The sequence below is a fragment of the Oncorhynchus keta genome, chromosome 6 (genome assembly GCF_023373465.1).
Source record: "Oncorhynchus keta strain PuntledgeMale-10-30-2019 chromosome 6, Oket_V2, whole genome shotgun sequence".
Lineage (NCBI taxonomy): Eukaryota > Metazoa > Chordata > Actinopteri > Salmoniformes > Salmonidae > Oncorhynchus > Oncorhynchus keta.
Genome location: NC_068426.1, coordinates 17,266,086 through 17,281,668, shown reverse-complemented (window position 1 = coordinate 17,281,668; position 15,583 = coordinate 17,266,086). Strand labels below are relative to the sequence as shown.

General features: G+C 41.5%; 2 protein-coding genes across 2 annotated transcripts; one reads left to right on the top strand and one right to left on the bottom strand.

The window, feature by feature from the left end:
• Positions 1-3,753: 3,753 nt before the first annotated feature.
• Positions 3,754-11,702, top strand: LOC118385085 (histone acetyltransferase KAT5-like). The gene is made up of 15 exons (XM_035771937.2): positions 3,754-3,892; positions 4,000-4,066; positions 4,494-4,562; positions 4,725-4,987; positions 5,592-5,660; positions 7,068-7,250; positions 7,363-7,443; positions 8,167-8,232; positions 8,489-8,737; positions 9,473-9,562; positions 9,668-9,808; positions 9,898-9,991; positions 10,132-10,291; positions 10,382-10,463; positions 10,574-11,702. Exons 1-15 carry the CDS (start codon positions 3,869-3,871, stop codon positions 10,706-10,708), a joined length of 1,773 nt encoding a protein of 590 aa, XP_035627830.1. The 5' UTR covers positions 3,754-3,868; the 3' UTR covers positions 10,709-11,702.
• A 1-nt stretch (position 11,703) lies between these two features.
• Positions 11,704-15,548, bottom strand: LOC118385086 (cation channel sperm-associated protein 1-like). Its single transcript, XM_035771938.2, has 9 exons — positions 15,441-15,548; positions 15,193-15,352; positions 14,763-14,998; positions 14,583-14,646; positions 14,394-14,466; positions 14,258-14,303; positions 14,044-14,131; positions 13,773-13,887; positions 11,704-11,848 (listed from the first exon to the last, which is right to left on the bottom strand). The coding sequence occupies exons 1-9, from the start codon at positions 15,505-15,507 to the stop codon at positions 11,810-11,812; spliced, it is 888 nt and encodes a 295-aa protein (XP_035627831.2). The 5' UTR covers positions 15,508-15,548; the 3' UTR covers positions 11,704-11,809.
• Between the last annotated feature and the right edge of the window lie 35 nt (positions 15,549-15,583).

Below are 15,583 nucleotides of genomic sequence, written 5' to 3'. Positions count from 1 at the left end.
CTTCCCATGTCTATGCGGCAGGCCTACATTCACAGTCAGACAAAGGCTGTTTTAGGCTTATCTCACAGGACTGAATAATTTGGCTTTATTAGTTTCAATTTTTATTAGTCGTACATTGAGCTCCAAAGTATGTTTTGTTGTTGTTTTGGCTCTGTACTCCCACACTTTGGATTTGAAATGATAGAAGGACTTTGAGGTTAAAGTTCAGACTGTCAGCTTTAAATTGAGGGTATTTTCATCAAAATCTGGTGAACTGTTTAGAAATTAAAGCACTATTTGTACTTAGTCCCCTCCATTTTACTGGGCTAAAAGTATTGGGACAAATTCCCTTATATGTGTATTAAAGTAGTAAAAAGTGAAGTCTTTGGTCCCATATTCATAACACACAATGACTACATCAAGCTTGTGACTACACATCTGTTAGATGCATTTGCTGTTTGTTTTGGTTGTGTTTCAGATGATTTTGTCCCCAATAGAAATTAATGGTAAATAATGTATTGTGTCATTTTGGAGTCACTTTTATTGTAAATAAGAATAGAATATGCTTCTAAACACTTCTACATTAACGGAAAATCCTGAATGAATCGTGAATAATGAGTGAGTTCATATATCCTACCCCAAAGACATGACAGAATTCTTTGGGGGTATGGTATTTGTGCATATGTAATTTTTTCACTCATCATTATTCACAATTAATTCAGGACTATTCCTAATAATGGTAGCATCCACATTAATGTAGAAGTGGCTGGCCTTCTAGGCAGAGTTGCAAAGAAAAAGCCATATCTCAGACTGGCCAATAAAAATAAAATATTAAGAACACAGACACTGGACAGAGGAACTCTACCTAAAAGGTCAGCATCCCGGAGTCACCTCTTCACTGTTGACATTGAGACTGGTGTTTTGTGGATACTATTTAATGAAGCTACCAGTTGAGGACTTGTGAGGCGTCTGTTTCTCAAACTAGACACTCTAATGTACTTGTCCTCTTGCTCAATTGTGATAATATCCGTCAGTTGTCATAGACGCTTGCTAAAAAACTTTAATGAGCAAGCCTCCCTTCATGAACTGGCCTCTGTAAAAAGGTATAGAATCAGCTTGATCCCCCCTTTTTATATTTTCAGTGGTATTGTTAACAAATGCCCCCATAATGAAAATTAAGATTAAAAATAGGTTCAGCCCCTGGTTCGATCGTGATCGTGCAGAGTTACTCCACCTCAAGAATTGCATTTGGAGAAAAGCTTGGCACACGCATACTTAGGCTGACTGGCTCTCGTTCAGGCAAATAAGAAATAAGTGCACTCAGGCTATCTGAAAGGCCAAAGTTAGTTACTTTAAGGAGCAGTTCTCTCTCTGTGGGTCTAACCCCAAGAGGTTCTGAAGAACGGTTAAAGACCTGGAGAATAAACCCTCCTCCTCACAGCTTCCCATGCCCCTTAATGTTAATGTTGTTGTTATTACTGACATGAAGAACATGGCTGAGCTCTTTAATCACCACTTCATTAAGTCAGGTTTCCTATTTCACTCAGCCATGCCTCCTTGCCCGTCCAACATTTCCTCATCTCCCACCCCTTCTAATGCGGCTATCCCCACCGCTTCTCCCTCTTTTTCACCTGCCCCGCTACAAAGTTTCTCCCTGCAGGCAGTCACTGAGTCCGAGGTGCTAAAGGAGCTCCTTAAACTTGACCCCCAAAAAACATCTGGGTCAGATGGTTTAGACCCTTTCTTCTTTAAGGTTGCTGCCCCTATCATCGCCAAGCCTATCTCTGACCTTTTTAAGCCTATCTCTGACCTTTTTAACCTGTCTCTCCTTTCTGGGGAGGTTCCCATTTCTTGGAAGGCAGCCATGGTTCGTACTTTATTTGAAGGGGGAGATCAAGCTGGTCCTATTTCTATTTTGCCCTGTTTATCAAAAGTGTTGGAAATAAATTGTCAATAATCAACCGACTGGCTTTCTTGATGTCTATAGTATTCTCTCTGGTATGCAATCTGGTTTCCGCTCAGGTTATGGATGTGTCATTGCAACCATAAAGGTCCTCAATGATGTCACCATTGCCCTTGATTCTAAGCAATATTGTGCTGCTATTTTTATTGACTTGGCCAAAGCTTTTGATATCGTAGACAATTCAATTCTTGTGGGCTAGCTAAGGAGTATTGGTGTCTCTGATGGGTCTTTGGCCTGGTTTGCTAACTACCTCTCTCAAAGAGTGCAGTGTATAAAGTCAGAAAATCTGCTGTCTCAGCCACCGCTTTTCACAGAGGGAGTACCCCAAGGCTCAATCCTAGGCCCCGCCCTCTTCTCAATTTACATCAACAACATAGATCAGGCAGTAGGAAGCTATCTCATCCATTTATATGCAGATGATACAGTCTTATACTCAGCTGGCCCCTCCCAGTATATTGTGTTAAATGCTCTACAACAAAGCTCTTTTAGTGTCCAAAAAGCTTTCTCTATCCTTAACCTTGTTCTGAACACCTCCAAAACAAAGGTCATATGGTTTGGTAAGAAAAATGTCTCTCTCCCCACAGGTGTGATTACTACCTCTGAGGGTTTAGAGCTTGAGGTAGTCACCTCAAACAAGTACTTGGGAGTATGGCTAGACGGTACACTGTCCTTCTCTCATCACATATCTAGACTTGATTTCCTCTATCGTAATCACTCCTCTTTCAGCCCAGCTGCCAAACTAATTCAGATTACCATCCTACCCATGCTAGATTACAGAGACATAATTTGTAGAGGTAAGGTAAGGGCAGGTAAAGGTTCTCTCGAACGGCTAGATGTTCTTTTCCAATTCGGCCATCAGATTTGCCATCAATGCACCTTATAGGACACATCACTGCACTCTGTACTCCTCTGTAAACTGGTCATCTCTGTATACCTGTCGCAAGACCCACTGGTTAATGTTTATTTATAAAACTCTCTTAGACCTCACTCCCCCCTATCTGAGATATATACTGCAGCCCTCATCCTTCACATACAACACCTGCTCTGCCAGTCACATTCTGTTAAAGGTCCCCAAAGCACACACATCCCTGGGTCCCTCCTCTTTTCAGTTCACTGCAGCTAGTGACTTGAACAAGCTGCAACAAACACTCAAACTGGACAGTTTTATCTCAATCTCTTCATTCAAAGAATCAATCATGAACACTCTTACTGACAGTTGTGGCTGCTTTGCGTGATGTATTGTTGTCTCTACCTTCTTGCCATTTGTGCTGTTGTCTGTGCTCAATAATGTTAGTACCATGTTTTGTATTGCTACCATGTTGTGTTGCTACCATGTTGTGTTGCTACCATGTTGTTGTTATGTTATGTTGCTACCATGTTGTTGTCTTAGGTCTCTCTTTATGTAGTGTTGTGTTGTCTCTCTTGCCATGATGTGTGTTTTGTCCTATATTTACAATTGATTTATTTCAAATTTTTAATCCCAGCCCCGCAAGAGGCCTTTTGGTAGGCCTTCATTGTAAACAAGAATTTGTTCTTAGCTGACTTGCCTAGTTAAATAAAGGTTAAATAAATAACACATAAATACAAAGTTAACATGAATTATGATGCATGTATGTGGCTCATTTTTTTTTATTACATACTGTTTTAAATGTCTAAAAAAGTGACGTTAGTTGATGAAGGTTATCTCATAGAACAAAACGTCTCCTACGCCTGTGTTCAACACAGATCTTTTTTTCGTAATTTATAAAATAAAACTACAAAAACGCCATTAATTTCTACATAGGTTTTGTCTAACAAACCATGGCTGAGTTAGAGCCTACAAAAAGACGCCATTAACATATATCTCTACAATGGCACAGATACAAAGATGAGTCCTCTACATATGTCCAATCCCCCATAACTCCTTGCGCGCGTCTATGTTCACAGATGACCAAAATGGCGGATTCGTCGGTGGGTACTCGATAATCCCAAATTGTTATACAATTACAACGTGTATGTGTAGATGTGTGCCCTCGACTTTCATTAAAATACATTTTCAATATATTTTCTTTCGACAGGTCGATGTTATCGAGGGCTGTCGGCTCCCTGTTCTCCGAAAAAATCAGGAAAACGAAGACGAGTGGCGTGAGTGTTGTCTCTTGGCTACCGCTAGTAGGGTAGCTAGCGCTACGCTAGCTGCATAATTAAACAACTGTCATGGCTGAATGTTTGAAAACACAAGCGGCTAGCTACGGCTAGTGGCAGATCGGAAACAAATGCGCTGGTTGTGTTTTACGGGGATTTACAAATGCTTTCTACTTGTGTGTGAACGCTAGCTAGTTAGCTAACTACGTATTTTGATAGCGTGTGAATGCTGAAGTTACAGTTAGCTAGCTAACGTTATATTCACATGTTGTGTGCGCTGTTCGTTTTTAGAATATAACGTTAGCTAGATGGTGTACTTGGCTATCTAGCTAGTTTCCTACCTAATGTATCAATTGGGACCGCGAAGGTGCTTATTGCTTGGATAGGTATCGATATCTGTCATGTCGTGTGATGTTTTTCTTTGCAGCCCTGGCTGAAATTCTCAGTGTGAAAGAGATCCCTGGGAGAAAACTCTACTATGTCCACTATATTGACTGTGAGTAGCCTATGCTTCATGTAATTCAGAGTGAATGTGATTGTAATGTTCTGACATTGCCACCAGTGATCCTCACAGTAGAAGCACATGTACCAGTATGTCTAAATGTGGAAAACATTTGACTAGATGTATATGTGTTTGTGTCTCTGCTTGTGTTTAAAGTCAACAAGCGTCTGGATGAGTGGGTTACTCCGGAAAGGCTTGACATGAAGAAGCTCCAGTTCCCTAAGAAGGAGGCTAAAACGCCTACTAAGAACGGGCTTCCGGGTTCACGTCCCAGCTCCCCAGAGAGAGAGGTGGTAAGAGCAGCCGGAACTGGCCCCCAACATCCCCCCAGCCGGCCCCCCCAGCCGCAAGCCCAGCAGAAGTGTCTACCCACCAAGACTTCTATACCAGACTTTCAAGTGCTGCAACAACAAGTTCAGGTTTGGAAGTAGTGTCTTAAGCCCAGCCCTGGGAATTGTACTCTGATGCTGACAACTAACATTGTCATTGTAACCTAGATGTTTTTTTTGCAGTTGTGCTTAATACTGAGATTTTGGACAGCTATCTTGTTTTAACCTGTCCACTAAAGTACAACCTATTTTGTGAATACCATAATTTGGTATATAGTTTTTTGAAGCTATGATAATTTGTTGAAATTAGACTGGTTGAAATTATTTATAGACCTTTGTTAAATGAAAATGGCACAATTGGTGCTTCATAAATTATTTCAAAGATCTTATAAAGTGAAATGTCAGGTGGCTTATTCAATATTTCTGGTCTTGGCTCTGTGAGGAGACAGAAGTTGCAAAATAAAGCACCGGGGGATGTATTTCTTCTGTTTTGATACACTGGCTTATAAAGTCATTCTCAGGCATGTGCAAACCACATGTTTATTTTCAACTGCTCAAAAATATGCTGTCTTGACTGATTATGCTTCTATTACAATATTTAATGGATAACATGACTATTTCAGGTGAAAAACGCAACTCAATTCTTGTGGAGTTTTGTGTGACTGTCATCCTCTTCCTTTCTGTTCAAATTCAGAGGAAGAGTCTTGATCTCAACCTTCAGACTGCCACAGCTCCTTCCAGAGGCAAAACCCTGCCCACACCGGTACAGCTTCAAGTTACCCATTCTACAGAGATCCATGATTAACTACTGTTTTGTCCACAAAGTCAGAATGGGTTCATAGCTAAATTTGAATACTAACAACAACCGAATTTAGACTCACTCCAGCTATTTTTGAACTTACAGATGTATAATTCTAAAATCAAGGAAAAACATATTGCGAGTAGATCAGTGCTCAGACTGGTCGATCTCCAACACATTCCTAGTCGATCACCAAACATTTCTGTAAAAAAAAAAAACGATCAAGCCTTGCGTTCCTTTTTTTTTTTTTTTTTTTTTTTTGCACTGATTGCAGTAGGTGCACTTGATTTAGCAGCCCTAGCGAAGGTAGAACTCAGCCTACCGGGTAGGTCCAGAGAGAATATCAAGTGTACCTATAGGTCTACTGCTGGCCAAACAGATAACTCGGATCATTTCTGCACAGTTTCCTCGAGCCATAGTCCAAAAAGAAGCCTCGAACGCACAGCAAAGTTGATACTGTGAGATTTCAAAACTTTTAAAACCTTGACAAGAGAGAGACAAGTACAGCAAAGAGCTGCTGTTTTTGAGTAAGTTCTTGATCAGCACTGTCAATACTTTTATAAGCCATAATGCGTGTTCTCCCTACTTCCACTCACACTACAACCAGCACTGCAGCTGTAATGAATGAGTATAGTAAAGTGTTCCGATAAGCTTGCGTTATTATTAGCGGCTTGCCTTTAAATTTTTTGGGGGAATAATTAACTTTTTCTGGTCATAAGAGTAACAACATTAATTGGTGCATGAGGCAGAAATAATGCAGTGTGACTTGAGTATTGCCATCAGCTGGAAGACCATGTTCCTTTTCTCAGCGGAGGGAGGGAGAGGAGGGAAGGTGAGTCAGATAAGGCAGCCTCACCACTGCTTCCTGCTTCCGTCAGACTGAACATCAGATGCAGGCCAAAAAAAGCTAATTATTATGCTCACTCAACTTGTTGTGAGACTAAGCTATCAATTACCAGTGTTTAAATATCATTTCAAAATGTTCTGGGAAGAACATTGGCTATGCTTCATTTTCCCTACCAATATGCGGTGGTAAAGGAATTGGACCTATAGCCTTCTGCACTAACATCATTGCTACAGAACTGTTTTTAATTGGTTAATGTTGCATAGGCTTTAAAAAAGTGGTGATCTCGGCTTGCATTTTGACTCAAAGGTTTGTGACCTCTGGAGTATATGATAAATTATATTGTTGACTGGGTTTCCCCCCCGGCCCTAGAATATGACTGGTAATGTTTAAGATGGCTATAACACCTTGATTATGCCTGTGGTGTGGTTGGCATTTGAAATTCCATCAACATAATCTTAAGAGATTAATTAAATGTCTCGGAATGAGTTTTTTTCATGTCTGCCCATGTTTCGCCTCTCATACAGAAGAGGAAAGCAGAGTCGGTGTCCCTGGCAACACAAGTGTCCCCGGCAACCCCCGTGCCATCCTTGCCAGGTTTGGCTGAAGCCTCCCAGGTGTCAGTTTACCCTGCTGTGAGGGACACCAACACTTTCAACCTCAAATCCAACGCCCACGATGATCACGAGCAGCTTACCTCACTCACGACGGTACACCAACATTTTAGAACTTTGCCCTTCTGTAATGATCAATCTCTAGCCTCCCAATATTACTGTGCGTCTGTGTTTTGATTTCTTATCCCCTCTTTTCAAATCTTCCCAGAATGGTACTGCCCGTCGCCCCATGCCCAATCAACCAGGCAGGAAGAGGAAGCAGCCCCCCAACTGTGGGGGAACCGATGAGGTATGGAACACTTAAGGGATGATGACCATTTGTTTCTTTAATCGACTCATTAGTTGCTCTTGTTTCAACTGTAGACCATCTCTTCTCCCATCATTCACATTTATAGATTGATGCACTTTAGCATTATACTGGCATCAACAATTCATTCTTATGTTTTTGGAAATTGCATCAGCTTCCTTTTTGAGTTGAAACGCATCAAAAATAAATCAGATTTTCACGCAGGATAAAGCACAATAATATCCAGTTAGTGCTTCGGGTCCTTACTACATTGACAAGTTGAGCTGGGATACTGGACTAGTGTTGATTCTTACTGTCCTTGACCTATATGTCTATCTTTCATCGTTATATGGTTTCAGTTACAGTCATCTGTTTCAGAAGCCTGTGTTGGCATCAGGACAAGCACATTTTCAACAATTTTACTTGCAGCATTGTAGTGATCGTGTGAGGAAGCAAAATTGGGTTTTACATAATTATCTGTGTGAACTCAGGAATTATCAGCTATTGTGATTTATTTCCTTCCCTTTCTGTTTAATGTTAAGATAGCCCTCCCCAAATTAACAAGGAACGAAAGAACAGGTCAATATGATGTATGAAGAAATCTCCCTGTTGACCTTTAACCATTGAGTTGTCCTGTATTGGTATAATTAGAATAAATGTGAATTATTTTCCGTACCTCTTAAATCCGTGTCCAAAAGCCCTCTAATCTGCTTGTTTTTCTGCTAGATAATTAAGGTTTTCCAGTATAACAACAGCCCTCGATGTGCCAATGTCTATCTGCCGCCAGGAGAGGTCCGTCTCATTTCCTTCTCATTGCCTGTGTGTCTTTGTTTCTGGAATTATTTTAAAGGTTTTGGCCTTCGATCAGACCTTTATTTCATATGAGAGCTATTTATCAGTGTCTGGTTTTGTTAAGCTGTAAAATCTACCTATGTTTAATCAATTATTTAATTTGAATTTATTGGCTTTTGTTTGGACAAGGTTCTAACACAATGCATCAGATATGGAATACTGTTGTTCTCTTCCCTTTCCTACTATTTTGTGTTAGGACTCGCAGGACAGCTCCGATGGCATCCCCTCTGCCCCTCGCATGACCGGCAGTCTGGTGTCGGACCGTAGCCATGACGACATTGTCACGCGTATGAAGAACATTGACTGCATTGAACTGGGCCGCCACAGGCTGAAGCCCTGGTACTTCTCCCCCTACCCACAGGAACTGACCACATTGCCTATTCTCTACCTCTGCGAGTTCTGCCTCAAGTACCTCAAGAGCCTTAAGTGCCTGCAGAGGCATCTGGTGAGATGCTACATTAGAATATCTCAATGTAATGTGTGTAATACCATCACTCGAGACAGGGTTGCTGTGTAGTCATGGTATTGTTTGAGCTACAGAAGCCCAGGGGTCAACCAACTAGCTAGGCTGAGCTAAGGGATATAGCTACACTGAGTATACAAAACATGAATGTTCTTTCCATTATATAGACTGACCAAGTGAATCCAGATTAAAGGTATGATCCCTTATTGATGTCACTTGTTAAATCTACTTCAATCAGTGCAGATGAAGGGGAGGAGACAGGTTAAAGATGGATTTTTAAGCATTGACACTATTAAGACATGTATTGTGTATGTGTGCCATTGAGGGTGAATGGGCAAGACAAAAAAATGTAAGTGCCTTTGAACGAGATATGGTAGTAGGCCCCAGGCGCACCGGTTTGTGTCAAAAACGGCAACGCTGGTGGAGTTTTCACGCTCAACAGTTTCCTGTGTGTAATCAAGAATGGTCTTCCAGCCAACTTGGCACAACTGTGGAAAGCATTGGCGTCAACATGGGCCAGCATCCACTTGACACCTTGTAGAGTTCACCCCCTGACAAATTGAGGCTGTTCTGAGGGCAAAAGGGGGCACAACTCAACATTAGAAACGTGTTCCTAATGTTTGGTATACTCCGTGTATATGTCCACTAGGGGCTTGGATACAGATCCACCATGTTTATGCATGTGATCCCATATTATTCTCCTGGTCTCTCATCTAGACCAAGTGTAATCTTCGGCATCCCCCTGGCAATGAGATCTACCGCAAGGGCACCATCTCCTTTTTTGAAATAGACGGCAGAAAAAACAAAGTGAGTAAAGTCCATGATCCTCCCAGCTGCATGGTCACCCCTCGTTATTCTAATGAGTTTCATTGAGATTCTCGCTTCACAACTAATTTCTCCCATGTTTGCCAGACATACTCTCAGAACCTGTGTTTACTGGCCAAGTGTTTCCTGGACCACAAGACGCTGTACTATGACACAGACCCCTTCCTCTTCTACGTCATGACAGAGTACGACTCCAAGGGCTTCCACATAGTGGGCTACTTCTCCAAGGTACACTGAACTCTCCTTATATCCTGGTATTAACAGGTAAATATCCGCTGCTCACGAATATCAGCAATAATCCTATGATCTGTGCACAGGAGAAAGAGTCGACGGAAGATTACAACGTGGCTTGTATTCTCACCTTACCTCCCTATCAGAGGAGAGGCTACGGCAAATTGCTCATTGAGTTCAGTAAGTGACATAACTGACTTTTTAAATATTGTATCTCGGTGTAAATGTATACAACCATTGTACTTCTACCTCTGTGGGAGTGTTGAAATGTGGCCATTTGGTATGCCGTCCCAAATTGTCTTGTTTCTGTTGGTCTTCAGGTTATGAGCTGTCTAAGGTAGAGGGGAAGACGGGCACACCAGAGAAGCCTCTGTCTGACCTGGGGCTGCTCTCCTACCGCTCCTACTGGTCCCAGACCATCCTGGAGATCCTCATGGACCTCAAGCCTGACAACGGGGAGAGGCCTCAGATCACAATCAAGTATGACTCTGTCCTGTTCTCTGATTGTTTTCTTTTTATAGCTCAAGTTGCTTCTGTAACCTAATATCACATTGTCTTGTGTATTTCCAGTGAGATCAGCGAGATCACCAGTGTGAAGAAAGAGGATGTCATATCTACACTTCAGTACCTAAACCTAATAAACTACTATAAGGTGAGCGATACTAGAGAGCAGGGGACAGCACTCAGCACTGTACTTTTAGCTGTTAAAGGAACATTCTTGATCAGCATATTTTAACTTCTTCTCTCCCTATGGTTTCTCAGGGCCAGTATATTCTGACTCTTTCAGAGGACATAGTGGAGGGGCATGAGAGAGCAATGCAGAAGCGTCATCTGCCCATCGACCCCAAATGCCTTCACTTCACCCCCAAGGACTGGAGCAAGAGGGGCAAGTGGTAGAACCCTGTCTGTTTCTCCTGGCCCCACTCTCCCTCTTACCACAGACTTTCCTGAAACAATCAGGATGGAGAGCACCACAGGTCTCCTCAGAGGGAGCTTCAATAGATTTATTTTTTCTTCCCCCTTAATCGTCATCGGATCCTTTTTGTTGAAGATTTAAAAATGAACAAGAACTGTTTATTACCCATGTTTCATCTCACTGTTCTGTCTTTGACACAAGTAGATCAACAATTTTCTTAGTCTCAAAGTAGGAATGGTCATAATTTCAGATTGAGGACTCCTACCCTTGGTTTCTTCAACAGAGTGCCAGGAAGGTGAAGGCAGTCTTGGACTAGTCAGAATATGTGCTCATGTTAGTGAAAATCACTCCGTTATTGTTTTGGATGTAATCCTGGATTTTGACTACACGTCTAGTTTCATTGATCCAACACACAATGAGAACTACAGATCTAACTGTGCTTGTAATTGTATATACACTATCCTGTTTTATAAATGATTTTTAAAGTGGTGAAGCATTTCTGTATGTCAAATGTAATGTGCGGGGATGCTCAGTACAGAAAATAAGCCATGTCGAACTGTTACAAGAATGTAAATGTGGATACATGTACAGTTCTGTCCTTTAAAAAAAAACTTGAATGTAAATGAACATGTTTGGCACTGTGTGTGTCATTTAATTTAATTACTATTTACTGTACAATTGTGTGTATTAGGAATTTGTAGTAAGTGATTCATACTTTTTTTGTGTTGTCGCTACTATTTGGTAATTTCCCTTCATATTTAAGTGCAAATTCAACATGGATTTGTTTTATCTTTTGTATTATCTGAACAGTGTAGGGGTTTGTAAGTGGTTTAGAGTGTGGGAATGGGTGATTTTAAATAAAAAATGTAACATTTTTGGCCACACTGAAAGGCTGTAAATCGAACAAACCTGAGCTTTATATAAAAAGCCTAAAGAGATGGATTTACACACATCTAATAAACTCGGGCACTTTTACTGGGTTTCATGACTTTAATGAGTTCTCAAAGTATAACATCTGAGTTGCCATCACTGATCTGGATAAAGCAATAAGGGTTTCTTTACTAGGTTTGACCCTTATTTCTCTATTCGTGGTCATTCCCCTGACTGTCCTCCTCTGTTGCCTGAAAAGGACATCAATACAACAGTTTAGACGCTGAATCAGAAGCCTTATTCATTGGCTGTTTACACATTTCCAGGTATCTATGGCTGCAGTTACAGGCAGCCCAATTCTGATATTTTGCCCAATTAGTTGCAAAAGAGCTGGTCTGATTGGTCAAGAGACCAATTTCCTGGTAAAAAGATCAGAATACACAGCCTCTGTGTATACGCAACGCAGCCTTAGGCAGCAGGCAATTTATATGTACAGTTGAAGTCGGAAGTTTACAACTGTAGCCAATTACATTTAAACTCAGTTTTTCACAATTCCTGACATTTAATCCTAGTAAAAAATCCCTGTTTTAGTTCAGTTAGGATCACCACTTTATTTTAAGAATGTGAAATGTCAGAATAATAGTAGAGAATGATTTATTTCAGCTTTTATTTCTTCATCACATTCTCAGTGGGTCAGAAGTTTACATACACTCAATTAGTATTTGGTAGCATTGCCTTTAAATTGTTGAACTTGGGTCAAATGTTTCGGGTAGCCTTCCACAAGCTTCCCACAATAAGTTGGGTGAATCTTGGCCCATTCCTCCTGACAGAATTGGTGTAACTGAGTCAGGTTTGTAGGCCTCCTTGCTCGCACACACTTTTTCAATTCTGCCCACACAGTTTCTATAGGATTGAGGTCAGAGCTTTGTGATGGCCACTCCAATACTTTGACATTGTTGCCATTTTACCACAAATTTCGAAGTATGCTTGGGGTCATTGTCCATTTGGAAAACCCATTTGCGACCAAGCTTTAACTTCCTCACTGATGTCTTGAGATGTTACTTCAATATATCTGCATAATTGTCCTGCCTCATGATGCCATCTATTTTGTGAAGTGCACCAGTCCCAGCAAAGCACCCCCACAACATGATGCTGCCACCCCCGTGCTTCACGGTTGGGATGGTGTTCTTTGGCTTGCAAGCCTCCACCTTTTTCCTCCAAACATAACAATGGTCATTATGGCCAAACAGTTCTATATTTGTTTCATCAGACCAGAGGACATGTCTCCAAAAAGTATGATCTTTGGCCCCATGTGCAGTTGCAAACCGTAGTCTGGCTTTTTTTTTATGGCGGTTTGGGGCAGTGGCTTCTTCCTTGCTGAGCGGCCTTTCAGGTTATGTCGATATTGGACTCGTTTCACTGTGGATAAAGATACTTTTGTACCTGTTTCCTCCAGCACAAGGTCCTTTGCTGTTGTTCTGGGATTGATTGCACTTTTCGCACTAAAGTATGTTATCTCTAGGAGACAGAACGCGTCTCCTTCCTGAGCGGTATGACGGCTGCGTGGTCCCATGGTGTTTATACTTGTGTACTATTATTTGTACAGATGAACGTGGTACCGTCAGGCGTTTGGAAATTGCTCCCAAGGATGAACCAGACTTGGGGAGGTCTACAATTTTTTTTCTGAGGTCTTGGCTGATTTCTTTTGATTGTCCTATGATGTCAAGCAAAAACGCACTGAGTTTGAAGGTAGGCCTTGAAATACATCCACAGGTACACCTCCAATTGACTCAAACGATGTCAATTAGCCTATCAGAAGCTTCTAAAGCCATGACATAATTTTCTGAAATTTTCCAAGCTGTTTAAAGGCACAGTCAACTTAGTGCATGTAAACTTCTGACCCACTGGAATTGTGATACAGTGAATTATAAGCGAAATAATCTGTAAACAATTGTTGGAAAAATTACTTGTGTCATGCATGTCCTAACCAACTTGCCAAAACTATAGTTTGTTAACAATACATTTTTGGAGTGGTTGAAAAATGAGTTTTAATGACTCCAACCTAAGTGTATGTAAACTTCTGACTTCAACTGTAAGTAAAATGGAGCTATATTGTACTCCACTCCAGAAGTTTCTGTCTACAGAGAGAATGTCTACAGAGAGAAATGCTCTCACCTCAAAGAAGGTGTCAATGAGACGCTCCAGAACACAGCCCTGAGAGCGGAAAGTCTGCTGGTTCTGATCTATGGATGCCAGCAGTCTGAGGTAGCTGGTGATCAGCTCTATCTCCCTATGGACCAGTCATGTTGGGGCTCTTGTTAGATTGCGACTACAGCACATAGACTAGTTTGTTAAATGGCTTGGCAAAACAGGCTTTTCTGTTTACATTGTGAACCAAATTGACAGCTGTCTTTTCTCCTGTTTTGTGTTAGACATAGTTTCTTACCTCTTTCCATACTTATTTTCACTATAGGTCAATTTGAGGGCCTCTTCATAGAACTCCTCATCGGTCTGTGGTTCAATGGGCTGGGGCTCTACAGACAGGAGGAGAGGAGACTGGTTGAGTCCTGTCTTTCTGATGCTCATTGTTTGTATTTTGCCTCACCCACAAGTACATGTGGTAGCCTTTTGAAAAATGTCGGACCGACCGACCAACCAACCTAACTTCTTCATTGACTGCATCTCGCTCTCATATATATCCTGGAACTAAAGTAGAAAAGAATGCATTGGTATGTTCAGCAACATCTACACCAGTATCTGTCTTTTTTGCCTTATTGATTGTCATGGTCGGAATACCTTTTGGATCTTTGACGCCATCCGTCTCTTGATTGTCATCTGGAAGTTGTCGACGAGGACAGCAATGAATAGACTATGCAGAGAAAATGACAATGTACAATTAAAAGGGTGTTGGCTCTTGAAGGACATAGTAGGAGTATCAGACATGCATTGTAGTGTCTTTGTTGCAACATTTTCAAGCCTACTCACTTGAGGAAAGTGAAGTATTCCACCACAATGTACAGGACAAGGAAGATGATAATATGTGGTGCACCTGTCATTTTTAGAAAGTTAAAGTCTTGACCACAAATAGTTACATCATGTGATGATTGATGATGCCCAACTTCTAGACCATGCATGACACACACACTGTAGTGTTCCCTCTCTCACCGTTGTCTCGGCTGGTAGAGTAGATGAAAGCCCAGTCATCCAACGTGAGCAGCTGGAACAGAGTGAAAATTGTCCGAAACATGGTGCCAAAGCGATGCGGGTCAGACTCGTTGAACATCTCTCGGAAAATGACAGCAAACATGAAGAGGAATGTGAACATGAGGATGATGATGGCCCCCATAGACTGTAGAGACTGGAGACAGGTGGACACGATGGACTGGAGATTTTGGAGAAAGCTGTCAAGGAAAGGATGACATGTTACTGAATCATGATGAAAGATATTAGATGTTGATGTATTAATATAGGTTATGTACTTGGGGTGTCAGACTTCATCCATTGAAGTGCTATGAAAGGAAATCAAACAGAGGGGTGGTCGGTCTGAATAATGAGTTATTCTGCATGAATGCTGAAAAACATTCATGCATCCTACCGGATGGTACGCAAGACCCGGAACGCTCGGATGGCCCGGACCCCTTTGAAGAGCTTGAGGATGCGGAAGATTGTGGATGCCTGACCTCCACTGAAGTTCCCTGTAGACTCAATGAGTGGCAGCAGGAAGTCAATGAGGCTCATCGTAATGATGAAAAAGTCTGAGACAGGCAGAGAACAGAGGGGAAAAATAGAAATGAGATGAAACAGTGGGAGACTGATCCCAAGCCAATGCAAACAGCTACTTACCCAGGTCATTCCATGGGTTTTTGAAGTAGAGTCGACCCCAGACAAGCAATTTCAGCACACATTCCATTAAATAGATTGCCAGAAAAGCGGAATCCAAAGCTGAGAAGAACCACCCTGGCATTGGGAAACAAAACAGATGTCAT

Excerpts from the sequence above, each read along its gene's own strand:
- LOC118385085 (XM_035771937.2), top strand. The coding sequence starts at position 3,869 with ATGACCAAAATGGCGGATTCGTCG. Across the intron at positions 5,661-7,067 it reads GCAAAACCCTGCCCACACCG|AAGAGGAAAGCAGAGTCGGT; the intron begins GTACAGCTTCAA and ends CCTCTCATACAG. Across the intron at positions 7,251-7,362 it reads AGCTTACCTCACTCACGACG|AATGGTACTGCCCGTCGCCC; the intron begins GTACACCAACAT and ends AAATCTTCCCAG.
- LOC118385086 (XM_035771938.2), bottom strand. The coding sequence starts at position 15,507 with ATGGAATGTGTGCTGAAATTGCTTGTCTGGGGTCGACTCTACTTCAAA. Across the intron at positions 14,999-15,192 it reads CGGGTCTTGCGTACCATCCG|CTTTCTCCAAAATCTCCAGT; the intron begins GTAGGATGCATG and ends TTTCCTTGACAG. Across the intron at positions 14,304-14,393 it reads TGGCGTCAAAGATCCAAAAG|TTCCAGGATATATATGAGAG; the intron begins GTATTCCGACCA and ends TTTCTACTTTAG.